At 47.7% G+C, this 26,883-nt stretch overlaps 1 protein-coding gene across 9 annotated transcripts in view; it reads right to left on the reverse strand.

Moving 5' to 3' along the window:
* Positions 1-613: 613 nt before the first annotated feature.
* Positions 614-26,883, reverse strand: part of rerea (arginine-glutamic acid dipeptide (RE) repeats a) — a 109,981-nt gene continuing 83,711 nt past the window's right edge. For 5 of the 9 annotated variants that reach the window (XM_062459877.1, XM_062459878.1, XM_062459879.1 and 2 more), the window contains 16 exons: positions 25,519-25,567; positions 24,870-24,994; positions 24,479-24,578; positions 23,678-23,776; positions 17,469-17,549; positions 8,789-8,951; positions 8,470-8,562; positions 7,603-7,802; positions 7,196-7,357; positions 6,991-7,104; positions 5,495-6,873; positions 4,604-4,826; positions 3,783-4,503; positions 3,286-3,456; positions 2,984-3,164; positions 614-2,827 (listed from right to left, as the gene is read on the reverse strand). In XM_062459877.1, coding sequence (XP_062315861.1) covers positions 2,794-2,827; positions 2,984-3,164; positions 3,286-3,456; positions 3,783-4,503; positions 4,604-4,826; positions 5,495-6,873; positions 6,991-7,104; positions 7,196-7,357; positions 7,603-7,802; positions 8,470-8,562; positions 8,789-8,951; positions 17,469-17,549; positions 23,678-23,776; positions 24,479-24,578; positions 24,870-24,994; positions 25,519-25,567 — 3,895 coding nt within the window. In that variant the 3' untranslated portion in view covers positions 614-2,793. Of the gene's footprint in view, positions 2,828-2,943; positions 3,165-3,285; positions 3,457-3,782; positions 4,504-4,603; positions 4,827-5,494; positions 6,874-6,990; positions 7,105-7,195; positions 7,358-7,602; positions 7,803-8,469; positions 8,563-8,788; positions 8,952-17,468; positions 17,550-23,677; positions 23,777-24,478; positions 24,579-24,869; positions 24,995-25,518; positions 25,568-26,883 lie in introns of all 9 variants that reach the window. The other 4 variants (XM_062459880.1, XM_062459886.1, XM_062459881.1 and 1 more) reach the window with 3 other exon arrangements.

Genomic DNA, 26,883 nt, shown 5'->3' on the forward strand with positions numbered 1-26,883 from the left:
AGGAAAAAGGAGATAGGACAGGGCATCATTTCTGAGTGCAGCGGAAGAATAATGGCTCCTTCGCGAAATGACAGCCATCGCTGAGGCGTACCATCACAGATTGCTAGTCTATCACCACTCACAGGACCAAATGACAGGCCCTCCCTGCTGATAGCATGGCAGCCGTCCCTGAGTAGGTGCTGCCGGTGGCTGAGCCAGGCTTTGATGATATTATACTGTAGCCAGGGACAACATTCAGCTCCTTGATTCAGTGGCTGCTTGTGCCTGGGTTTTACAGAAATGTGCTGTCTGGAATCCAGGGAGAAAATGCAGGTTGGATTTATTGAGCTACGTTCTAATTTTCTTTTTTCACTTGTTTTTGGTTGTAACAAATGTTTTTTATTTTTTTTAAAGGGGCTAATAGGTAAAATGCATGGTTAAAAGGCCGAAACATCGAGGAGAAACACATTAATACATGCAATCTGATACATGCAGTGATGTTTTTTCCTATATTTACTTTTGTCATAATCTTTTTCCTGTAGACAAAGATTCTTTGAATCGCTAACGGTATAAGTAAATAATTGTTTTCTAAATGGCATTTCCTATGCAAGATAACAAAGCACAATTTCATGTCTTGTGGTGTAACTTAGTCGTTTATTTTAATTCCACAAATTTTTCAAAAAAATTACAAAATACTCAAATGGAGAGAACACAGGACTCACAATTTTTCTTATTATTTCTACTTTTTGTTTACATTGTGTCATCCCCATGGCGACTACTAATATATACAATAAGCTTCAAGATACCAGTATATATATAAATCTTAGCAGTCAGAATTTACATCCTGCTATTGCCGCTTTGAAATAAGAAGCTAAACCATTGACAACACTTAACATCAAAGGTTTGGAGACACAAAAAGAGGGACTTAAAGGCAGGAGAATTGTTTGGAAAGAAGGTAAAGGAAAATGAGGTGTACATAAGAGAGACAGAGACATGTCGATGATGGAACTGGAGTGAGAAACAAGTTATTCTCTGGTGCACATCAAGATGCACATCTCAAGTGGCATACAGACTCGCATCAGGTCTGAAAGCATCTGAATAGATGTCAGCCCTGGTGCCCATGAACAAGGAGGAGTCCATTTATAAGTGTAGGACAAGTATTACCTTTCTGTGTAAACCAGCAACAAAAAAAAGACACAGGGCACCGTTTTAAAAGTATCTAAAATAAGTCAAAGGTCTTTCTAGTGCATCATGGAACAAACAAACAGAAGACATGTTCATGGCCGTTGACCAGAGGTGAATCAATTGCGGGCTGATGTACAGTACACTTTTATGATGGGAACACTGCTTGTAACAGTCGATGGCACGCACACACACCGCCCCTGAGGTACAGAGGAGACGGCGTGTCTTCAGGGACCCAGGTGGAGGTTTGCAATGGTTAAGTTGGAGTGGAAACACACAGGCACACCATCATTTCCACTGCCGCCTGGTCCCAGCACTGGGCCTAACTCCTCCCATGTAGGCAGGCCTCTTTAGTGTCACAGTGAATATGGCGGCACGTGTTATTAGAGTGGCGGATCGGAGGATGAGCTGCTGGGAGATAGGCCCTGTAACAACATCACTTTTTTCTAGCACTCAATGCCCCTAGTCACAAGAGATACTTGAATCTATAAAGACAAAATACATTTAAAAGTGATAGTGGGCTCTCAGTGTGGAAACGTAAAAAAAAGTTTGCAATATTTGAGGTTCAAGAGTAAAATCGCAAGATAATAAATGTGAACTGAAATTGTGTTCAAATATGCAGCCGTGTTGAAATTTCTAAAATCTGTTAAAATAGTTATTCATTTTGCTGTCCAATACCCATCTCAAGTTGTGTGTTTAAAACCAATTGAAGAAGTTCAAAGAAGCTCTCAGTGCAACAATTACGTTATTCAGGGCTGGTCATTATGTACGGCATACTGAACATACACCTCAGTAACTCTGCCTCAGTCCTGTTCAAGTGTATCAAATCATTTACGCAATTCTTATAATACAAGCATTTCCAAAAATATGGTGCTTTTTTTTTAACTGACTTGGGATGAGTGAATAAGAGGCAGCCTGATGTGTGTGTGTGTGTGTGTGTATGTGAAGGGACTTAAGTCTGCACAGTAATGACAGAGGAAACCCACCACCCTCTCAGAACTATAGCCTGCTTATATAATGCCATGGTGCTCCCCTCTGAAACAAGGGATAATGCTTCAAAACTGAAAATATTGGAGGTCTTAACGACTTGGTTCGGAGTCCACACCTAGTAATAATAATAATTATAATAATAATTATATGTATATATATACTATTTACAGACTCAAAAACACCATGCTGCAGCTTTCCTTTAAAATTATGAAAACCTCCAACAATGTATTAAAATAAACGCTGAATTTAAGATAGCACTTGTAATCTTTCCGATATAATGGCCTGACCGGTCTTTTTTCTTCTTCTTTGATAAGCACAGTGACAAAGTGTCTTTTATTTCTAGCACCTACAAAAACGTCAGGGAAGCTTAGAGTATTGTCATGCAGGAGTCACAATCAGTCTTGAGGACGTTGTCACTACTTGAAGGCTATATACCAAAGAAAGTCAATGTCTTAAAAAAAAGAAAAAAAAAGAAAAAAAAAAAAAAAGAAAAAAAAACTGACAAATATCCTCCAACGTCCAACTCGTCCTTTTCTGTTCTTCACAACGGTAAAAGTTTGGAAGGAACATTCGACTTCCCCAGCGAGACTATCCTGTAACAACGTCCGGTGTACCTGCGCGCCTCCGCATCTCTCACTCGGCTCACAGCTGCTTGTCGCTCTCCTTCTTCAGTCGGCTGCAACACAACAAAGTCAACAAACCGAAAAGTTAACACAAAAATCTAAGAAATAAAAAAAATTAAATAAAAAAAATAAAGTCAAAAACAACGTTCACTTTTGGGCCGCAACCCACCAGTTGAGAAACACTGCACTATCGTGTGCCTGTCCCTGACCTGTAGTAGTCCTCCTGTCCGGGCAGAGGACCCCCATGCATGTGGTGGTGCCCATGTAACCACTGCTGCTCCATGGCTAGCCTCTGGAGCTCTACTGACTGGGCCTGCATGGCCTGGAGTTGGTGGGCTGCAGACATGGGGGGGTGCATCCCTCCTGGTAGGTCCCGTGGGTATGGAGTACCTGGGGGGAGACAAACAGGAGCACAGGCCTGGTTAACCAACAGTAGAAGATACCGATGCTTGACATCAGGAAGAATGCTTGATGTTGGTATCTGAGGGGCCATGCTGAGGTGGGTTCTTACCGAAGACAGGGTGGCGTAGCATCTCATGTTCGTGTGGCGGCTGGCCGAGGAGGGGGTTGGGGATGGCGCCGTGCGGGTAGGGGAAACGGGCCAGGTGGGGTCCTCCTGCCAGGGGGTCTACTAGCGGATGGCCCCCAGAGCCTGGAGGACACACAAGACATTCACCACCACCTTTTGGGTGTCAGAAGTTGTTTGGTAAGGGTACACTCATCCACATACAGTTCATCACAGTGACAGCATGCCTCAGCCATTTGGTGATGCCAAGATCATTACATCATCATTACATGTTACTGCTATCAAGGCTGACATGATTAAATAGTATATGAGAAATATACAAAATACAGATTTATTTATATTTAAATGGTTGCTTTAGAACCACCTTACATTTTCAAACATGCAAAATTCTTACACCTCATGAACTATGAACTGACAACATTTAGTAATATGTGTAGTACGTAGTGGTGGTGTTGGTGCGAGCGAGCAGGGCTTTCGCTCACCTTGGTGCAGGGGGTCTTGCTGGTGCAGGTGAAGGTGTGAGTGGATGTGCGAGTGCTGGTGGTGGTGCGGCGTGACGTTGAACATCTGCAGCCGGGCGATGGGGTCGTTGGCCATGGAGGCCATCCTCTCGGCGTGGAGCCTCTCGGCCGCCAGCCTCTCCGGGTAGCTCATATCGGGCCTGAGCTGGGGCCCTCCCAGGGCCAGGCGCTCCCGCTCCAGGGGGTTGAGGCCCGGGTGGAAGGAGGCGAAGGGGTGTGGCCCCGCCATGGGGGGAAGGGTGATGGCCCCGTGCCGGGCAAAGTGCTCCATGGGATTGGCGGAGGGGTGCATGCCGTCTAACTCGGGGGGCTTCACCTCGAAGCCGGGCTTCATCCTCTCCCTCAGCTCCCTCTCCCTGATCTCTCGCTCGCGCATCTCCCTCTCCCGGAGTTCACGCTCCCGCATGCCCGGGTCGGCGTTGTACAGGCCCGGCATGTGATAGGCCAACAGGGGATCGTTGGGGTTGAGTGACACAAAGAAGGGATGGTTGCGATTGGTGGGGGACATGACGTGGGGGCGGGCGTACTCGCTGAGGGTGCGAAGGGCGGGGGTGTCGGGGCCGATGTAAGGGGGCACAGCCGCGATGGTGGTGGGAGGGCCGTCGAAGGGGGGACGCATGTGGGCGGGGCCTCCCATCTGGGGGTCGCACATCCGGCCCTCGTGAGACGAGCTGGAGGCTTTCTGTTGGGAGAGGAACTAGCGTCAGGCACAGACCCTTCAAAAGGAACGACAAGAGTAACGGGGGGGGAGTTTCAGCCGGTGAGAAAAGCAGGACACTCACCGCAGCACGCTCCGCGTCCTTTTCCCGTTCTCGTTCTCTTTCCCGCTCCTTTTCTCTTTCCCTCTCCTTCTCCTTCTCCTCCCGGGCTCTCTGCTCCACCTCTCTCTTTGCCTTCTCCACCGCCTCCTCTCGTTTCTTGGCCAGTTTGGAGGCAGCGAGGGGAGTAAAATAAAAGTCTGTCCTGGCACACGAGTTGTAACCTCTATCCAGGTGCTTAATGAACCTGAGGATAAAATATAGAACAGTTATAAAATGGTAACTGGATGACATTTTCATATTTTTTATTATATTTTTTATCCCCAGAAGAAAATTGTTTCCTAAAATCAATTCATTGGCAAGCTAAAAAAAAGAATTATTTGAGGCATGTTCGATAGAAATGGGTAATGGAGTTTGATTTGATAAAAAAAAAATACATAGCGTACAGCATGTTAGCATATTTATTTAAAAGGAAGCAAACTAATAACTCGATTTCACTGCTATGATGAGTTTCTCCGGTTTGCATTAAAATGCTCATTGCTAGAAATTGGCAATATGGGAGCCACTTAAGTACAAGGCCACAGCAGTTTCTCATATTCAGATCGCCCCATTCATTCGAATCACACAGTAATTAATCTCCTGGCTCTCTATCCTTGATGATTTGAGGCCATCAGGCACTTCAGACCTGAAGGGAGATTGTCTCCTCTAGTGCCTTTTCTGCTTCCTTAATCAACACCCTGGGATCTGAGGGCAGCTTCACTTTGTTGAGAGTATTTGGTCTGCTAATCAGCCTCCTCAGACTAAACAAAGCTCAGTTCCGCAGACTGTTGACAAATAACCGCTCGTGAAAGTGTGTGTTTTTTGAGATGCTTAATTTATCGCGTCTGTAGAGTTTGCGTGTTGAGCTGGGCATACCGTGCTGATTGGCTGGCGTGCGTGGGCGTGTTGACGACGGTGGGCTCGGGTGATGGGCTTCTCTGTGGAGGCGGGGGGCTCTCCGGCTCCTCCATTTCATCCAGGGGCTCCTCTTTGATGTGTATGGGGGGGAGGACGGGGCCCGTTCCTCCAGTGCTGACTGAGGCCGGTAGGGGCATGGAGATGGAGGAGGAGGCTGAGGATGAGGAAGGTGGCTGGAGGCCTGGTAAGGAGTTGGCGGATGATGAAGGAGGCACAGAGGAGGGAGGTAAGACTTGCGTGAAGGAATGAGAGGGAAACTGGGGTTGTGGGAGTGTGCTGGGGTGGGAGGAGGCTGCCGAGGGTGGCAAGGGAGGGGCTTGGGGCGGCTGGTGGCTGACAGAGGCTGGTAGGCTCTGGGACTGGGTGAGGACTGGAGGCTGGGCCGGGGGAGGCTGGAGCTGCTGGCCCTGAGGCATGAGCTGGAGGGGAGGAGGGTGGGCTGGGGGAGGGTGGTGGGTGGACAGGGAGCTGAGGGGCTTGAGGGCGGGTGGCGGGGGAAGGTTGGAGGGCATCTGGGGGAAGGGTGGAGCGGACAGGTGGGGCGGGTGTTTGTGAGACGGAGGGTTGGGCATCTGGGGGATGGGCGTGGTGGGAGGGGGCTTGATGTGAGGCATGGACATGGGAGCCGGGGGCAGGGGCTGCTCGCGAGGAGGCTGGCCAGACTGGGAGGACACCTGGGATTGTGAGGGGGGGGTGTGGGGCCTCTGCTGGGACTGAACTGGGAGGACCGAGGGTGGGACCTGAGACTGGCCCATAGGGAAGCCCTGAGGAGGCATGGAGTGAGGATGAGGCATGTGGGAGGGGACGGCCTGGAGTGGGTGTGGCATGGGGGGCATGGGGCCGAGCAGAGAGCTGGGTAGCGACTGGGGTTGTCCAGAAGGACCAGGGGGTGGAGCCTGAGTCATCCCCTGCATAGGAGAGTGGGGAGAAGGCAGCCTCTGGGGGTGCAGGGAGGCTCCTGACTGGATGAGGGAGAGTGGGCTGGCCTGGGGTAGTGGCTGGGGAAGTAGAGAGGTGGGGGGCACTGAGGGTGAGGCCTGTGGGGCCAGCGAGGGGGCTGTGGAGGTGGGTGTAGGGGGGACAACAGAGGGGGCCGCGGAGGTCCCAGGCTGACACTGGATGACCGGAGGGTGCTGGCCCTGGAGTAGCTGCTGCTGAGCGGAGGAGTCCGAGTCGCTCTCGTTGTCACGGGGACTGGGGATGCTGGGGGAGGAGCTGCGGTTGTCCTGGTCGATGTCCTTCGGGTCGCTACTGCACTCCTCGTTGACGCTGCGCCCGTCTGAGCTCTCGCCCTCCCCCTCGCATTCTGAGGGCGAGTCGGGCCGGTTCAGCTCCTGCTGTGAGAGTGGGGGGGGGGGGAGCGGGGTGAGATGTGGCCTCGCTGCCAAGACAGCACCTGGAACAATAACAACCTGTCAAAACAGGAACAATGTCCACGCGCTGTACAAGCCTACCTGTGTCTTGGATTTTTTGGCAGTGGCCCTCTCGGGCTCCTCTGAGTCTGACGCTCCCTTCTCTCGCTGGCGTTTGGCACTCTTCATAGGCGAGGGCGCCTCCTCCTTAATCTTCTGTGGTGACACAATAGTGTGAGTGTGTTCATGACCGGACAGTGCATGTTTTAAACAAATTACTTGTGGGCTTGTGTGTGTGTGTGTGTACCTTGCTGGGTTTCTTCATGGAGTCTGTCTTGCTGTCAGTGCTGTCTGTGCTGGCTGCGCTGGGTGAGGTGCGTCCGCTGGAGCGCAGGTCCTCATTGGTTGGCGAGGCTCGGCCATCAGGGCTGGCCGTCTGCTTCTTACGGCCACTACGTAGCGTTGACATCTGGAGGGCAGGGGACACCCCGCAGTTTAGAACCGGGCAAACTCAACGTGCTACGGCATCATGACAGACACTTAACCAAAGGGGTGGATTCAGGTTTACATGTGGCCTTTAGTTTGAAAAGCTAATTTGAATGAATAGAGAAAAAGAGAAGGACAGAGAGAGAAGGAAAAATAAAGAGAAGGAGAAAAGAGAGATAGGAGAAAAAGAGAGAGAAATAGAGCCAAAACTGAACCAGTGTGTCGTACCGAGCCTCTGTTCCGTCGGGTCCTCATGCTATGCTTCCCGCTGAGCCCATCCTCTTCCTCTTTGACGGGTTTGAACATAAACGGGGGAGGGTCCACGGGCTTCTCTATGGGGGGCAGCTCGCCGTACTTCTTGAAGTGGATACGGCAATCGGTGCACAGCAAGATGTTCTCCCGACCCCCGTGGTGCCAGTCCTTGGAGGCTGAGGAAAACCATGAACAAGGGTGAGACAGCGCTCACAACGCAGCAAGACAGCCAGAGCTAGCTAAACCTCACACACACACACATTTCCAAACACACTCCCCTTCGCTCTGTAGCTGGCTGCCAATGTTAAATATGTGATGAACTCATCTGAACGTGCGTCTGAATATGTAATGAACTGTTTATTGCTTTTGTCATATGTTTTCATCAGAACATGAAAACAGAAAAACGTGCAAGTAACATGTGATGTGCAGATGCTCTGATCAAGACTAATAAACCCGAGGCTTCATCAAACACCCATTAGAGTAGACAGCATGCCAGACACACAGGTAGAAACCTGGGGGTGTCTAATCTCTGGGGTATACAATACAGGCTAACCCAGTCATCACATTATGATTATCCTTCCTAGGCGCAGTGGCAGTATGTTAAGCATCATCAGACAGGGGTTGATGCTGTGAGCCAGCTGTGCTAAGAGAGGGGGAGGGATAACAAGGGGGGGAGGGGGTGATCAAATTAGAGTTGACATCCCTTGACGGCCATCTGTCAGACAGCACTGTGTGGAGCAGGTATCTCACGGATAACACAACCAGGAGGAGGATTGTCATTGAGGTCCATGAGAAGTTGAATGCCCATGCATGTGTGTGTGTAAGTGACAGTGTGTGTCTTACTGGTGGTGAAACAGTGACGGCAGGCGTATCCCTTCAGCTCCTGTTCGCTGTCTTCGCTGTCAAAGTCATCTTCACTGGCCGAGCTGAGATCCACTGGAAGAGAGCAAATTAAAAGCCACTGAAATCAAATACCTCTGGCGGACAAAGGCTCTCTCGCCTTTTCTGAAATTACAGGCATGGCCGTAATGTTGCATCCCCCGGTGATGAGACGTTCTGGGGGGGAAATCACCCGACCCCATGATGTTCTTACATGTGAGTGTTGTATGTTTGATGGGTTCTGTAGTTCCTGTCAGTTTGTATAGAGGTGTCGGGCACTTACAGAATTCACTAGAGGGGGGTCGGGAGGGGGTGTTGACAGGAGTGGAGGCGGTTCGTGTTTTGATGCGGCGGAAGACGGGTTGCCGGCGGTGTCTGCGGTGAGCTCGGGAACTGGCAGCTTCTGGGGTCTTCTTCCAATAGTAGTAGAAGGTTATGAGCTCCCCCTGTAAGGAAACATGGAAAGACATTGAGAAACAAGGAACAGTCCCAATAAAATACCAGTTGTGTGGAAAAGAGCCCTTTTCTTGCAATGACATAAATTTTTATGATCGAACGAACCAAGTCCTTCCACCCCTTCAAAAAGAACACAGTACAAAAACAACCTTTTTATGGGTTACGCAATAAATTATTTATTCTCTTATGTTAGCTAACTGTACCAACAATAAAAGTTTAACTTAAGATGTGGAAATGATTAACAGCAGGACCAGGGCTTGGCATCGTGCAAGCCGCGGTGTGGAGCGAGACTCCGCTCCAGGTTTTGTGTCTGACCGGGTGTGTTTGTGCCGTGGCCGTGTCTGTCCCAGGATTAGACTGGGAGGCTGGCTGAATGCAGGGGTATTAGGATCAGTGCATTGGTGGCTGCCTGGGTGGCAGGCGCTTGAATAGGAACAAAGGAACATGTCGGGGAGAGCTTTGGCGCTACAAATAGGGAGTGAAATGGCTCTTCGCCCCGATGCTGGAAGAGTCAATTGAACTTTAATCAAACATTCAGAGGAGCGCGCTTGCCAGCGAGCGAGGCGGATAAATCCAGCGCACAAAAGGGCCGCCAGGAAATCAATACCCAACTGAAACATTAACACATGCAATCATGGATCAGAAAGCACTTTGCTGAGGCAGCCTGAGCAAATTAAACGATGCTTTCCGGCCACACTCAAAATAATACACAATCTCTGGAACTGGCAACACAAGTAGGAGGGGGGCAATTATGCAGCTTCCTGTGGGGCTTTGCCTTGCTCCCCCACCCTGAACTCTCACTTGTTAGCAGTTTCTCTGTTGGATTTTCTAATGAATCCATGATGGGAGAGCTGCTCTGTTTGGCAAGCTGTTAGTCACCTGTAATCTTTAAGACCCAGAGGACAGACATCCACTGTCTCCGGGTCTGTTAAAGCTGTGCTGAACGGAGATCGCCGACTTTAATGTCTATTGATTGTTTTCGTTCCTCTGTTTCAGCTGGGCTACTTGACATAAATTAGTCAGTGTTTCGCTCACGAAAACCCAACAGCTTCGCAGAGAATGCTTAACCAGTTTCTTGGCTGCATGAAGAGGTAGCAGCATGGCTGTTCATGGAATGGTGGTCATCCAGACTTGGTTTCAACAGCAGATTTCAGATTTAGGTCTACAAACACTACGTGTATGCACTTCTAATAATAACTTCTATTATCTAAGTTTACTGACATTACAACACAAACAATTTTCCATTACTAATACACGAAAAACAATCAGCAAGCTGTGCTTGATGTTTACATTAACATGTCAGTTAATGGAACTGGTTCTTATCAGCCTTAGTATGAAAGCAGTTCTGGCTACCAGGGCCCGCCATGTTTGCTGTGAGTAAACACTGGCCAAGAATCACGTGGACTGTTCCTTGTTAAGCCCTTCCACAAGCCTCTTTAATATCGGCCATCAAGGTACAAGATAAATCCCTCTCCACGGCTGCTTTGATTGGCAGAGAAAGCTCACTACAGCAGGCTTAGTCCAGTTTAATGAGATCTCTGCTCATGCTGCTCTTGGGGGATATTAATATCTACTACTGCCTGAAGAAACTCCATGATATCTAGCTGTGCTGCATATTGTGAGTGCTTTCAGAAGGTGATTCACAAGTGAAGGCTTGGTACAGGCTTCTCACATGGAACTCTTGAGCTCTCCAAGAAGCAGCCAGAAGTGCTTATCTTAGATGTGAGACACCCCAGGACTTCTGCAGCAACGCACATCTGGAAATGTGGGTATGAATTCCACAGAAAACACATTGCTAGCAGAACCCAAGGCACAGAACTCTAACCGATTACTGAAGCAAATTGAGGATGAATAGGGATTCTACAAGTTACGGTTTAATAACAATCTTTTTCTTTATTTACCTTTTAAACATTAAAATGGGAAAGACATTCCCCTCACGGAACACAATAATAATAATACTAAGCTATCTAGCATCTGCGCAGGCATACTGAGTGTCTATTTTTGAGTATTTGCGTCTCTGCCTCTTCCTCCGGCTGGGCCAGTCCAGCTAGGCCGGTAAGCAGGGCACAGGTGTTTGACTGGGGGAAGGCAGGCGTCCTGATGTGAAATCTAATTGAAACGTGCAGATCAAAAGCGTGGAGCGGGGCAGAGTGCTGGCTCGGCTCCGTGCTTAATGACGGTTCCCAGCAGCACTTCGTTCTCTCCCAGCTGCGGACTGACAGCCCCACAGCCTCTGCCACAGACTGACAGCCCCACAGCCTCCGCCACGGACTGACAGCCCCACAGCCTTCGCCACAGGCTCCAAAGACGCCGGGAAAAGGTCAGCAGGGCCCTTGATCACTTACACAACGTCAAGTACCTAGCTACGTTTGCCCAGGATTAATGAAAACATTAACCGGCTATGTTCTAAAAGGGAACTAACAGGTGCACCGATGAGTCAGTATGACGTATGGAACATTTGGCAACATTAGCATTTAAGCGAGCATTAAGTGAGCGCCATCGTGAGACGATCTGTTTTGAAGTCGTATTTAATTTCCAAACATTTCTTTCCACATTTTTTTGTGTATGAGAACAGTTCTTAAGTAGCACTTGTGTATTTTCCTTAGGCATGTCCCTTGAAAAGCAAAATCTAAAGTAACACCAGTCAGAAAGCAGCCTGCTCTTTCTGGGTGAAACGTTTTCCACATGTAATAACTCACAGAGGCTCGATGAGCGTGAAGTGACGCTCATACAGCTGGCATACTTGTGGTTGAAGAAGGCCTCACGCTGCGAATTAGCGTCAAGGAGACAGATTGACAGTTTAAATACCTCCACCAACCTGCCCGTCTGTCAAGTCGGCTTCCTTTGAAGCCGTGCACAGATGATATCTCCTCCTGATCTTGTTCTTTTCCACGGAACAAAATGTCACTAACTCTTTATCATGCTGCCATGGGCTTGGGGCTATAGAGGTTGTCTTCGTCACGGACATTCCTTCTCTGTAGTATATCTGATAAGGTTACCATTATTCAGACTTTACGATGCATCTTTCAGACTAACCTAAAATACATGTTGGAATTTTAAACCGTAAACATAAAATCTAAAATACGTATACATACAGTATGTGCCCTACACCGTCTTTCTACTTAACCCACTAAATCAGTGGAGCACGGTAGAGAGTGTGCTGCGGAGCACCAGAGTACATGAGATAGTGACAACATAAGCTCGGAATTATAAGGCCTTTTAGAATGCTTCCATCTGCAGGAGATTTCTGGGCGGTGGATTATCCGACAAGTATGGGGCTTACCTCATATCACGACACTGGGCCCTTCCCCTCGTGTTACTGCCACTTGCAAGGGGAGGCTGTATGTTGTGATTTTCACGTGCGTGAGTGCGCGCACGAAACTGTGTGACTGAACCCACCCTTGCTGATGGGTAATATTTTCTACAGCTCCACCCTCAGCTCCTGTACCATGGCTTCTTGTGTGTGTGTGTGTGTGTGTGCACTTTGAGTACGAGTGGGAGTTGAGGGAGTTTTCGCTCGGCTCGGTGGTCCTGTGAAAGCGGGCAGGGCCGAGGGCGAGGGCTAAACTCATGTATTTACACACGTATCCCCTCTCCGGCCCAGGCCTGAACAGATGGTTTCTGTTTTTCCTGGCAGATTTGTGACGGAGCCACAAAAGGCCCCTGCTTTGACATGAAGCCAAACGGTTAAGCAAGGGAAGGAGGAGAGAATAGAGGAGTGGAGGATGGAGGGGGGAGGGAGGGAGAGCAGAAAGGGAGGATAACAATGGACAATCAACCCTGAATCTAAACACAACCCTTCCTTCAAAATCCCTCCTCTCCCACATTTGGGCTGGATGAGGCGTGACAGGGTGTGTAGGAGAGCAGACGGATCATGTGATCGCTGGGTTCTGGTGGCTGATACAGAGTTGTGTAAACATCCATTAGTGCAGCCAGCCTGTGTGCCTCCTGCTTCCTCAACGCTGTCCAACCTAACGGGCAGGAGGCGAGGGGGAGGGCGCATGACTTTCATTTCAGCAAGGTGGAGGAGAAGATTTATCTTTGGGCCAAATGTTACAAGCGACCATGGGAGGGCCCACTATCGTTTACTGGGATAACTTAAAATACATGATTCTCTTTGCAAATACCTGTCCACAACTGGACCAGATATAAAAATATTTTTCCTGCATCTGTCTTGATCTTGTTTACACCATTTCCCATTCACAGTGTTTTGGACAGGCAACCCCTGACAGAATTTCCACAAGAGAATACCACCGCTCAGAATATGAAGCCCCAATGCCATCTACTGCACAGCCAAGAATATCTCAAAAGCCTCACTAATTCACCTTGCACATATCATTGTTTTTTTTTTTTTATCAGCGTCCGAATATTCAAAGTCTACCCACCATGTGTTGCCTCAGACCCAGACCCCCAGGACGGTGGTTCCTCTAAGCCCAGGGACATGGGGGGGGGATACTGAAAAGACCTTGGCTGCTGAAGCATAGTGTGTGTGTGTGTGTGTGTGTGTGTGTGTGAAAGGCGGTTAAATAGACAGCCGATCCCTGCTGCGCTGAGGCTTTCTGCTGGAGAACCAGTGAATAAGCTCTGCTTTCCCAGGTCAGAGAGGCACACGCTGAAGAATCAGCACTCGTGTTTTTCCTGCTGTAAGCGTTTTTGCCAATGAAAGCAGATTGGTCCGCAACAGCGCCTTTCTCGCAGGGGGTCGATCCCTCGGGTTCTGCTGATAAGCTAGTCCCTCCAAACCACAACACGGAGCCCACGAAAGAACTCAATTACAGCGGGACCTCCTCGCCCCACTACATATACTCTTAACAATGTGTTTGACTTCCCCAAAGCATAACTAAAATTGCCTGTGGTCCCCCCGAACGAACATCAATCCAAACTGGTTGAGCTACCGTCGACCAATAACATTTTCCAACTGCATAAACACGAGCTATATCATTTACCAAAAACACGGAAGCTCCTCTGTCAAACCCAGACAGCTGCTGCCAACTGCAGCCCCCCCCCCCCCCCCCAACAGTTTTAGCTGGTTTAATTAGTGCCTGAACCAAAGTATTTATAATCACGCACTCCTCCCCTAGGCTCTCGCCGTTGGGCTGAAGACATGGCAATGAATTCAATTTGACGTTTGTACAGATCGCACAGGGGCAAACATCTGCTCTGAGGTTGTGATGGGAGCACAGCTCTCCTGTTGGCTTGTAAATGACGGGGCCTGTGGGGGGGGGGGGGGAGAGCACCGTATCTCCTGCTGTAGCACAGCACTCTCTGGAACACGGCGACAGACACAATAACCCTTCAATTTTGGTTCGAGCTCCTTGAACTCAACGGCAAGCTAATAGTTTCTGACAAGCAACTTTCACGAAACCACCTAAACTTAAGTTATCCATCTTAAATATATTTTTTTCCATTTTGCACTTAGTTCCCTGAGCTATTAGAATATTATCTGAAACAAGTGCCATCGTTATATTTCGTATTTTAACCGAAACGCTTACGGTGGAAATATCGAGCAAAAAGTTATCGCCGATCTGCCAGTTCAGCAGATTCAGTTGTTTGAACATTGAGTGAGCGGCCGGGCGGCTCATGTTTCCATGACGTCCGTTCTGGAGCAAAGGAAATGGTGGCAGCAGGCGGCAGAGCCAGTGCAGTTATAGACGGTCAGACGACACACCCACTTCCCCCTCCGGGCCTTTATGGGCGACTTTATATAAAGCATTCCTGAGCGCTAGTCAGGCCTGGTGTGTTTACACAGCACTGGGTGCTTACCCTTGGCACTGCCTGCTCCGAGCCCCATGGCGCTTGAGGAGAAGCCCAGTTAATAAGGCCTGGAGGGGGGGGAGGAGAGGGAGAACACTGTGCTCCCCTCCTCTGGAGCTGTGGCTGTCCGCCCAGGGGGGTTTATGGCCCTGCTCTCTGGCACAGCCCCGTGCTCCTGTCCCAGCCCCGGGCACCACTAGTTACATTTACATTTTACATTTAGTCATTTAGCAGACGCTCTTATCCAGAGCGACTTACAGTAAGTACAGGGACATTCCCCCGAGGCAAGTAGGGTGAAGTGCCTTGCCCAAGGACACAACGTCATTTGGCATGACCGGGAATCGAACTGGCAACCTTCAGATTACTAGCCCGACTCCCTCACCGCTCAGCCATCTGACTCCCCCAGTTACATGAACAACCCCGTTTGTGGGAGCTGCTCACTCCCACGGCTTGACATGCGAGTGGAATTACAGAAATATATGACTGTCAGGAGATGGTGTGTGTGGGGTGGGGGGGAATCTTTGCCTTAAACCTACAAAAATCTTGAGAGATTGTTATGCCTTACACTGCACAGATAGTGTGGGAGTGAGCGGGAAAGAGAGATTGCCGTTAGGGAAAATAAATGGAGCTTTCCCTCTGGGTAGAGACTGCCACAAGCTTGGGGATCAGGCTTTCAGCACAAAAGCAAGTTCAATCATAAGCAATGGGAAGGATCTATTTTTTTTTTTTGTGCGACAACCATGGCTTTTCAGTCTCTATATTAAGCTAACCCCCACCTCACCCCTCTCCTCCCGTAGTTACTACCCTTCTGCTTGGTCTTCCAGTCATTTTCTCCTCTTTTCTTATGTTTAAAGGGCAGTTTGTTTTCCATTTGCGGGGAAGAAAATGAATGTTTCCCTGCTCTACGGTGGCGGCAGGGCTGGATCCAGAGGGAGGTCCATTACCTCTCCTGCCAAGCTCACTCCCCCTCCAGGTTCAATTGCATTAGAACCTTTTTTATAGCCAATAGACTACTCTGGTTATACATCTCCAAACCAGTGGAAGTAATTGAGGTAACCTTTGAGAGGAAACCTTAAGAAACAGAAATTGGTTTAGGATAGTATTTGTTCTCTTAGCATTGCAGAACTATGGGAGCTTTGTGCAAGGTAGTGTATGAAACCAGGGCTACACTACAGCACGGTCTGCCAGGGCAGGGTTTGTGGGAAGTACTAGTGACATATGGAGATTTCACATCTCAAATACTAAGGATATGAAACAGGATAAAGGTGACAAACACTTCAGATTTTTCTTTTGATGTCTGTGTCAACACAATCCTGCGGTCTTCCATGAGGATCAGCCTTGCTTGTTCACTACAAAAACAAGCCCCTTAAAGCCTGCACTACTGAGTGTACCCTCCAAAAATTTAAATAATAATAACATCCCTGTAAATTATTTACAAGGAGAAGGGAAAAAATGTATGGAAGACATATCAACTACGTGAAACATCTTCCCTTATAATTCGGATTAAAAAACGAGAATAAACTTTTGATCTAAGGTATGAATGTTTACTCTAAAATCAAGGAAGAGTTTGCGGTAGATGAAGTTGCAACCGTCTTCCTGGCAGGCAGCCATGTTTTTTCCACTAACAAACGTAATGTGGCTGGGTACACAGTTCTGGGTTAATCATTGTTGGAGCTGGATATGACCCATTTGTGTAATCTAACAGGTTCCAAAGTTGTCCGCTGATGATTAACACATTAACATACACACCACCACACCAGGGAGAGGAACTTGCCTCTGCCAAAGAACATAAACAAAACAATTAGTATAGCTCCTTTGAGGGTGAACGATATTAACAGCCCTTGTCTGCTTCAACTGCACCAATATCCACTCCTAGTTAATCCTCAAGACGATAACATTATAAATCAATGCTATTGTATTGTCTTTTCACTAGCTGTTCATTTTGGATGGACTAGATATTCTCTCCAAAATAATCATCAGTGCTTTCGAGAGTAAAAACCATTGACATTAACTTGATCAAATCAAGTAATCACAACATAAATGCATATTTGACCATGCTACAGCTAAGACCAAAAACACCAAAACTAAAAAACAATATACCGGTATACATTGAGTTACATGTATAAAAAAAATTAAGTATAAATAATGAATGACAAAGAGCACTTTTTATCTACAAAACAGACTTATATTTTAAGTATCACCAGGCCTAGACTTCTCAGTGACCCAAAGTGAGACATTATATTTTTGTAGCACGCTGCTTGTATTTGGTGTCTTTCAATAAGCCTCTGAGTACGAAACCTGTCATGCGTAAAATATCAAATGCCGACAATCCTTTCGATTGCTTGAGTAAAATCAACAACTAGTGTGCATGGAAATGTTTGTGTTGATTCCTGGGAAATTGTGCTGGTTGCCCGTTACATCCAGACACAAAAGTTGTATTCAAGTTCCGCTGTAGTACTGGACGTAGGACATGCTTGGGGCATGTCCTACGTCCTGGGAGTCAGGTGGCTGAGCGGTTAGGGAGTCGGGCTGGTAATCCAAAGGTTGCCAGTTCGATTCCCGGTCATGCCAAATGACGTTGTGTCCTTGGGCAAGGCACTTCACCCTACTTGCCTCGGGGAGAATGTCCCTGTACTTACTGTAAGTCGCTCTGGATAAGAGTGTCTGCTAAATGACTAAATGTAAATGTAAATGCTTGAGGATATTTTGATCAGGGCTGTTGAGCACTAAATAAATAAATGACTGTTCCTCACCGTCTCTTTGTTGGGTAGTAGTTCTTTGCGAATCCTGAAGAAGTTCTTCCCAAACTGTCTCAGCCCTTTAATGAACCGCTTCTGTTAGGTGGAGAGGAGAAGACAGAAACAGAATCAGAAACATTACTGTTGTCAGCCGAAACGCAACCACAAGAGGATAAAGTACATTTCCACGACAAAACATTTTCCTTTAGTCAGTCTGTGTGGTTGCAGAGGTTTGATGTTCATCTAAAAGCCTCTGTCCTCCTCATTTAAACTCCTGAGTGTACACATAACCGCGGCGAGGCAAAAAAGAGAGGAAATGTCAAGTAAAGCAAGCCTTGACGACAATGTTGCTTACTCTTATGTGGTTCAATAACATTGCCAATTAAACAACTAAAGCCTATTACATTAAAATAGTTTGATTGTAGATGTCAGACATTGAGTACAACTACAAAGTTGAAAGCCATAACTAAACTTGGATGAGCTCTTAAGAAAAACATTTCCTGTGCAGATTACCATTCCTTATAAACACAACTGTATTTTCTCACTCAAACATATCACAAAAATTGTCAAAACATGCAGGCGACACAAATAAGGTAAAATGCACAAACCTACAGAAATAAAAGTGGCAAACAGCATACTAACAATGACACGACTACAACAAAAATACTTTCAAACAAACCTGAAATTTCTCACATGTAACACAACATCAGACCCCGAAGGCACACTCACTACGCACTAAATACGAATAAATGTCAAAAAGAGTAACAACCTAAGGCTTTTCTTCTCCTTTAAGAACCACAGACTGTGAACCATAAAACGCGGAGGCTGAAAACATTCATAACCAGCGAAGCAGACGACCAACAGATTTACTTTCTTGTTCCACAGACGAGCCCCGTTCCTCAGTTAATCTCAGCCGACCGTTTTCACCAAGTAACTCCAGCAAAAAGCAGCTAAAAGTCTCCAGATAACACAGCACAAATCTCCACGTCCAGCCACAGGTAACAGGGAAAAATTAGGGGGGCAAATCCACAAAGTCTCCGAAGGTACTGCGTTTTTTTTTTTTACAAGCAAGAAATAGCTTGTCACTCTCTGCTCTTCCACTACAAAGGGGAAGGCTTTACATGTGATCTTTCTGCTAGAGAGCCTCTGGTCGGGGGAGGGCTGGGAAACCTGGGGTGGAGCGCAGCGCTGCTGCAAACTGCACCGGCTGGGGCTCCCAGTCCTGCCTCCCCTGACGCTGGCCAGCCTGCCTGCCTGCCTGCCACAGAGAGCTGGCTGAAGCGCTACCCCCCACATGCAAACACACAGGCTGGGCCATGGCTCACACACACACTTTTTTTTTTATTTTTTATTACAACACCCCAGTGCCTTTCAGCTTTAAACAGGAAACACCGTTTCTTTAAATGTATTCATGGCTTTAGGGTGAACACACACACGGACGGCACACATGGAGGGCTGGGAGCGAGATCTCGGGTGAGGGAAAAGGCTGGGACAATTTGTGTGGAGAAAGGTCTTGGACACGGTAAAAAGAGACAAGCAAAGAGGAAAACCAGACATGGAGTCTCTGAGCCGGCGTGTTTGCGGTGCATGTACATTTGTGTTATGTAACCAACATATTGTTTACACGCTCTGAAGAGAACCAGGCAGGGTTTTTACAGAAGTAACAGCATTTCTACACTTGCCAAATATGAGTGTACTGAGCAATCCATCACACCATTGAGACAAGACGAAAAAACGGTGTTGTTTTCTATTCATGCGAGTGCGTTGAAGACTCTATATCAAGTTCCCTTTTTGGAGAATGAGTCAATACTCACACGACAACAACACATTTACAAAAGGATCATCACCATGTAATACAAACTGCTAGTGGATGTCAATAGCTTCCCTTTCTGTCGTGGTAAGCTTACAACAGACTCATTTTGAAAGGGCAGAGCGACACAGTTTGAAGATATTTGATGATGACAAACTGAGAAGGACACACTATGAGAGGAGTTGATTAGAATTAGCGGGCTGGAGGTGAGGCTGATTAGCCAGTAGATGGAGCCGTCTTCAACACAAGCCCTTTCCTGCACATGATTACTCTACTCTCAGCACTTCCAAGAAACAGCAACATGATCTATAGACCCATATTTACAACCCCCTTAACACAATAACCTGTTATACTTCTAGTCTATTTTTTGTTGACCATCAAAAATATGCAACATACAAGGTTATCTCGAAATGTATTTGAGATATAAACGACCGATGGAGTTGTCAGTTCCGAACGTAACACCTGCACGGAAACGAAGACCCTTAACAACACTGCTGTCCTGAGGGAGACTAGGGGCTGTAGGAAGAGCTGCCGCCCTGCCACGTTACACGATATTACATGATGTATTTAACGGACGCTTCATTACCTGGGATATCAGGTCTGCAGACCTGCAGAGACACAAATCAATTAGACCTGCCAACACGGTCCCGGCCTATGCTCTAATTATGCCACCCTAATTATGTTCCCTTACTGGACTATTTACACAGCCTGTCGGATGTCTGTATGCACGCTCCTTCTTGTCCCGCTCCCCCCCTCCCTCCCCCACAACCTTCCCTCTTGTTCTTCCTCTCTCGTCCTCCCTCTCTCTACATGTCGGCTCCAGTTTAAGGCTCCATTTCAGCTGCCTGGGCTCAGCGCTCTCCAGCCCAGCTAATAAATCATCCGCCAATCTGCTCCCTGAATCGCTCTGCCCCTGCTCCGATTGCTCCAGCCCTCCGTTGCCAGGCAACACGGCGGGGGAAGGAGGGGCCGAGAGAGCGAGAGAAGCGGAGGAAGGGAGGGAGGGAAGGAGGGGGGAGGGAAGGAGGAGGAGGAAAGAGAAGGCAGGCTGGAAGAAAAAAAAACGCTACCAAATCGCCAGCTCCGCTGTGCTGAAACAACAGGCTTCTCTCTGTCAGAAAGTGTTCCAGAGAGCTGGCTCTTTTCCCTGATTTCCCCCTGCGCTCCCTCTCCTCCTGGCCGCCCGGCCAACAGTGCACTATTGTGAAGGCTGAGCGAGGGAACATAAAGGAAAGAGGGGATCTGGAGCAAACAGCTCAATAGGTCATTGTTATGTGTGGGCGCTTCCTGCACCACCGTGGATTGTTAGAAGTTGTAAAACTGGTTAAGATCATGAGGGTACACACACAGTGATACTATCAAGGTGAAAGGGTGAACAAGCAGGCACCAACCGGCCATTCTATTTTAAATGTCATTTTGAAAAAGGGGTTCGAAACATGACGCATGTAAAACCTTCTGCTAAATGCCTTCAGACGCCACACAAAGACACAGTCAGTATACTTGACCTTTCCAGCCCCGTTATGGAGAAACATGGTGACTGAGTCGACAACCACAGATTTCTAAATACAATAGGGAACCGTCTAAAATGATTGAACAATCAATTTAAAATATATATAAATGAAAATGCTTACATAAACAAAGCAGGAAGTGGTTCACAGCTACTGTATTACAGGGAATAAACAATGAAATCCCATGAGACTTTGCGAGCTACTTTGTAAGACGCAAGTTCCAGTAACTTTTCACTGACACAAAGGTGACAGGAAATTCCAGCTCACACCCTTCCTGTCAGCCAGAGCTGTTTGTCAACGACCCTAAAAAGCTTTGCTGGCATTGTACCAAAACATTGACTAACACACCGACATCACTCTCGAGTCTGCACAGTCTGACAGACCAAGCCCAGTATCAGCAAAATGACATCCAATATTTATCCTGAATGACCCCTTTACATTAGACCAGCAGCCTAGGAAGCACCCAGCTATCTGCCTGAATGTTTGGGTTAGGAGGGTCAGTGCGGCTCCAGTCTGTAAACCAGGTTTTCACCACTGGGGGTCCGTTCTTCTCCCTCTCTCCCTCTCTCCCTCCCCCTCCTGGGCCTCCTCCTCTCGTTCATCATCTGCTGACAGGGCTGGGACTGAGCTCCGCAGCGGCAGAGAGGAATGGACCCGTGCTGAGCCACAGCAGATCAGCCTCACACGGGCTCTGCTGCTGCAGAGAGCGCCCCCTGTTGGCCCACGGGGTAGTAGCTTATTCTATCTCCGTTTCTCTGAGGGGAAACGACTACAAGCGACGTGTGGATTCCAGCATGGTCAGGGGCTCGCGCTCCTCAAATGTAAAGCAAAAGGAAAGTGTAATAAAAGTGATAATATGAAGACAATCTTTTTGGGACAGTGTAGGTATTTGCAGTGACGTGCCTTTACGCCAAGCCAAAGCATTTACAGTCCGTGAACCAAATGATGGCATACTGACAGAGCAGGGACCTGCATTGGGGGGGGGGGGGGGGGGGGGTTATATGGCAGGAGGGGGACCGTCTCCGTAACTGGTGACAAGACACTAAAAATGAAACAACTCTTTGCTTTGCTGCGTTGTCACCCCCCCCCCCCCCCCCCCCCTGCGGCAGCCATCAATAAAGTTTGGTACCGATCACGGCCACAGTCTTATCTTTCACTCATCAGATGGTTCTGGAGAGAGAGCGCGTCCGGGACTATTTCCAGAGAGTCGTTGAGCGGGGTTGAGGCCAAGACCTGTGTGCTATGTAGCAGCTGCTGTCAGTGGGGAGGGAGAGAGAGAGGAGGGGGCTGGGGGGTGGGTGGACAGGGGGAAGGAAGGTGACAACTGACCCTGCAGACAGGCTGATCCTGTCATCTCAGCGGCCCCCGCTGTCACTTTTATTCACATCTCCAAAGAGAGGGGAGGAAGGAGGGGATAAAAAAAGAGCAGAAATAATGAGGCTGGTCCTGGGCGGGGAGGGGTGGGGGTGGGAGAGAGGAGCGGAGCGAGGGATGATAAATAAATGAGGGGCCGGTGACTGCGTGTGCGTCAAGGTCGGGGGCACATTTACACCTGTCCCTCAAGGTTGCAGGGCTCAACAGGCACACCTGGAAATGGGATCCCAGAGACACGGGCTGCAACAGCCGATGCCAGCGAGCAGCACCGGAGGTCTGTGATGAACACAACCGTCTCCTCCGACACTGAGGAAGACCTTCATGTGGGCCGAGTCTCACAGTCAAACTACTACACTCACACTAAAACAATCTGTTTTGTCAGTTCATAACTATGTTTAGGACAGGTCATACAAAAAACTGGGATAACTAAAGAAATGTAAAATACTGTTAGTGGTTTTAAATATTCAGTGGTGTGTGTGTGTGTGTGTGTGTGTGTGTGTGTGTGTGTGTGTATGTGAGAAAGTGCTGTGGCACATTTGGACAAAACACCCACTCAGCCACAACCCACTCTGATCATCTCAGAAGTGTATGTAGCCTGCCGCCAGCTAACATGCATAAGTAAAGAGAACACCGAGAAGGACGGATGACTTCATCTGTCTCCATTAGCTATGGTCCTGCCGAGGGCCCTGGCTTTATTCAAATGTGTCCATCGCCTTCAATTACAGGACAAATATACACATTATTCCCTTCAGTTTGATCTGAGATGATGGGCTACGTGCTCGACAATGGCATGCATTCTATTTGACGCAATATGCGCAGTCAAACCGAGGTTGATTTAACCGAAACCAATATGAAGACTATTGCGTTACAAAAAAAGTAACCCACAGAGGCGAGCGTTTTTTATGATACTACAATGACAAAACGGACTTGTTCGGGCTCTACATAAATCACAACATCTTTCAAGATACAACCACGGAAATCTGGAGACGGCGTGGGGACATCGAAACCACGTCACCACAGCTTTCCTTCATGTTGCCACGGTGATGGACGTCCATTCCTCTAACTCCTCGTCAGCCTCCCTCTAATGTTCTGTCAGAGATTGGATGCCATTTTCTTATCCCAGACTCTCTGCAGCTGCGGCGAAATGTGAATCTAAATTCAAATGGACGCCAACAATACCAGCCCTCAATCTTTTTCCTCTCTTCCTTCTTTTCACCGTGAAAGATTTATTCCGCAGGCGATAAACAGGATGCAGCTGCTCTTGAATCTTTGAGGGGCTTGGGGCTCAACGAGTGCCGTTACCAAGGTCCCTACCGCCAGACACACTCCACACATTTAACCCTTTTTCAACAGCTCCCTCCCAAAAACACAGACCTACTCCAATAAGAATGGGCTGCTACACCAGCACTGATGCAAGTAACAAAGGCGCTCTCGAGCGGCGAGGTAGATGATAAATATACCAGTTCGGTAGGCAGATGGTGCCAATGACATAAACAGCTTTTCAGGGAGTTAAAAAGGAATGATTTTCTTACCACTTCGTCTTCAGACCAGCACTTCTCGATGAGCTTGGGGACAGGCTTCTTCACAAGGCGCTGCAGGGCCTTGCCTGCATCATAACTGCTCTCGTGAAGCTGAAAGGAAACACGAGAGACAAGACACGTTTGTTATTTTCATGAAATAGAAAAGTGTAAGGAAAATACCGCAACTATATAAATAGTTATGAGCGAGCGTATAAAACAATAAAAGGTTGTTCTTTTCAGGTCATTCATTACTCATTTACATTCTAAGGGACACCAAACCCTTTATTAATCCCAGCATGCACTGCTAACAACCTGGCAAACACCAGAGGCTGTACATGCTGCCACAAACTTGCCACGTCTCTCCATGTATGTACAGAGGGGTAACGCAGGCATCGCAGACGCCTCTCCAGGAATAAACAAGAACTGGTCATTGGAATTGCTAATTGAAGCTTAGGTTCAAGATATGGTGACCTGCTTCACAACGTTTATTCTCCATTTGATAAAAGTCTGAATATGAAATCACTCTTTAGGATGGCCCCCCTCTATCTTGGTTGGATTCCATTGTTTGGCTTTCAAAGTGAGAGGACAGACCTCTAAGTGAGCCTCGTGCACTGTGCACTGCACAAGCTGTGCTAGCTGGGTTATTTGTGGCTTGGTTGCAGAACATCAAAGGTGGGATCCATGTGGTTTAAGAATGTGTTACTGTGATCTCTTCCTGCATTGAGTTGTATGAAACAGGAGAACTTGCAACTCTGGAATACAACTCTGAGATATCCTGCTTTCCTGTAGATGTGAGCTTGTTCAGATACTTACAGTGTTAAGTGCGTTTAGTGTTGTGTCGTCTCGAGAGGCAGCTAAACAGCCGTCTTCTGTCGAGCCACCGTCACACATCCCGGCGAAGGCAGCCATACTTCTGAACACACACACAGAGAAAACAGTCAGGAGATGGATCCCTTTTAAATCTCATTCCTAAATCTAATACTGTGATTAGATGACACGTGACTTGAGGCCCCAAACGACATCAACTCCCGCCTTTATACGAGCTCCTGCGAACAGGAAGTGGCCCCGAAATAACCTTCTCACATCCCGTAACCGAGATACCGGGTTACATGAATATGTTAATAAAAGTGGCTCATCTCTGATGCGTCCGACATCACTAGCTTGTCTCCTGGGTCAGGGCCAAAGGTCGGGGTTGTGAACTCACCTGGCAGCCCTGAGGTACATGAGGAGGTCACAGTCGTTGACCCCAGGCATCCAGACCAGCTCCTCGTTCTCTGTGATGGCTTGTCCGCCAGGGGAAGGGAAAGGCTGCAGCTCGGGGAGTTTGGCCTAATCAGGGAGATGAGGAGGAGAGGGACAGATGGTGTCACATGACAAGTTGCACACAAGCTTGAGGAGTAAATATCGGCTTTCCGATCCTTTTCATCTGCGTTTCACTGAGTGATGTCCAGGCCAGGCATGTCATAATCACAACGGTCTAATATCCTAAAGGCTCCAAACACGGAGGAACTGTCTTTGTAGCTCGACACACCGGTAATGGATTCATATATTTAACAGCTAAGAGCCTTTATTTATTGCCTGAACAAAAGGACAAATGCTATATTTTGCAAATATTTTGTATTCGGTATCCAAATGAAACCTGCAGCAACGGGGGGAGCAATGCTAAAATACTAGAATATTGATGGATTGATAAACAGTTTAGTTAAATATTGAACATAAGAATCCCCCTTCTCACGGTGTGCAGATATGACAATGATAAAGTGAAGAATTCAAATGTCATTCAAATAATGAAATGCAAAGTCAGTTACTGGAAACATGCATGTGTTAGAAGATTCTGGTGATTGAAGACTTACTTGGTGACTTGGGCCCACTCGAATCTCCCCTTGTGTGCTGTTTAGTCGCCTGAAACAGGACAAAAAATATTATATGTATATGAAAACAAACATGTTGGAGTGCATTGCACAGGACCTACCAATAGCAAAGAGGTCCATTTAAGTTAGGCTATAAGCAATACTGGGAACCGTAAAATCTATAAACAGTAGAAGTTAAAATAGACTTCTTTTTCTATATAAACTAAAAATGGAGAGAGTATGGGTGGTCTCCGGTAAGGCAAGTAGCTTAGACCTGATGGAGGAAAGGAAAACACGGTGGCTGGTTTTTACATAGATGATATTGTATGCAGCAATAAAACAGAACCCTCTCAAATAGGAGGGTTCTATATTGCTACACAGGGAGAGCCTCTGAAATGGCTGCCGGTACAAACCTCGGTAACCATAGAAACTGCAATTTAATAATAGTGTTCCAATCTCCAGCTGCAATGGATTAAAGAAAATGACAAGATGTTCCTTTTGAAAAGCCTTTCCCCCCCCCTCGGTTGCCTTGGTAACAGCACCGATTTTCATATAGCCAAGCGCGGGGCGGCCCAGAAACTGTCAGCATGATTTGCACCCGGAGAAGCGCTCACTCCATCACACTCTGGCCTGGCTGACTAGACCTGGCTGAAACCTGAGGAGGCAGAAGCTAACAGCCTCCGCCTGCTCCGGGCTCCTCCAACCACAAGCTCCCAGACTAGAACATTTCTGACCCCCTCCCCTTCTCCATGCCCCAGACTTTAACACCCTCACAGAGTGCTGGGTTGTCAGAGGAATATTCCATACTGTAATAAAATATGGCAAACAGATGCAAAGAGCCAGGAGGGGGGGGGGGGAGGCCAACACAAGAGTGTGAAGTGGTCAGCCTCGGTGCTTTAGGGGGGCACAGTGACCGCCAGCCTTTATTTCTGCCTGGCAACAGTCAGCTCCTTATCAGGATGATTGTGAGGCCAGTCAGGAGTCAGGGCTGGGCAACAGAAAAGGTGTGCACACTTTGAGACCCTGCAGGGCAGACATAGACCACTTCTGAAGTGAAGTAAAGACTCAAGCACTTGTCCTCGCACTTCAAACTGATTGAATTACAGAAATCTCCCTAGTTTTGGATTTTTTTTAACTAATTAATTTCACACTGCACTTAAGAGCCGAATAAATTGATTGCTACACTTTAGATGGAAATTCTACTGGTTCTAAACTACAACGAGAGTTTAGTTAGACTAATTAATTCCTGGAGTACAGAAAACAACTTTTAATTAATTTGATACCCCACAGAGAAGATCTCCAGACTGACGCAGGAACATTTGAAATGTACGCCATTTTAGTGTCTATTTGAAACCGGATAGGATTTTC

The sequence above is a fragment of the Osmerus eperlanus genome, chromosome 4, assembly GCF_963692335.1.
Source record: "Osmerus eperlanus chromosome 4, fOsmEpe2.1, whole genome shotgun sequence".
Classification (NCBI taxonomy): Eukaryota; Metazoa; Chordata; class Actinopteri; order Osmeriformes; family Osmeridae; genus Osmerus; species Osmerus eperlanus.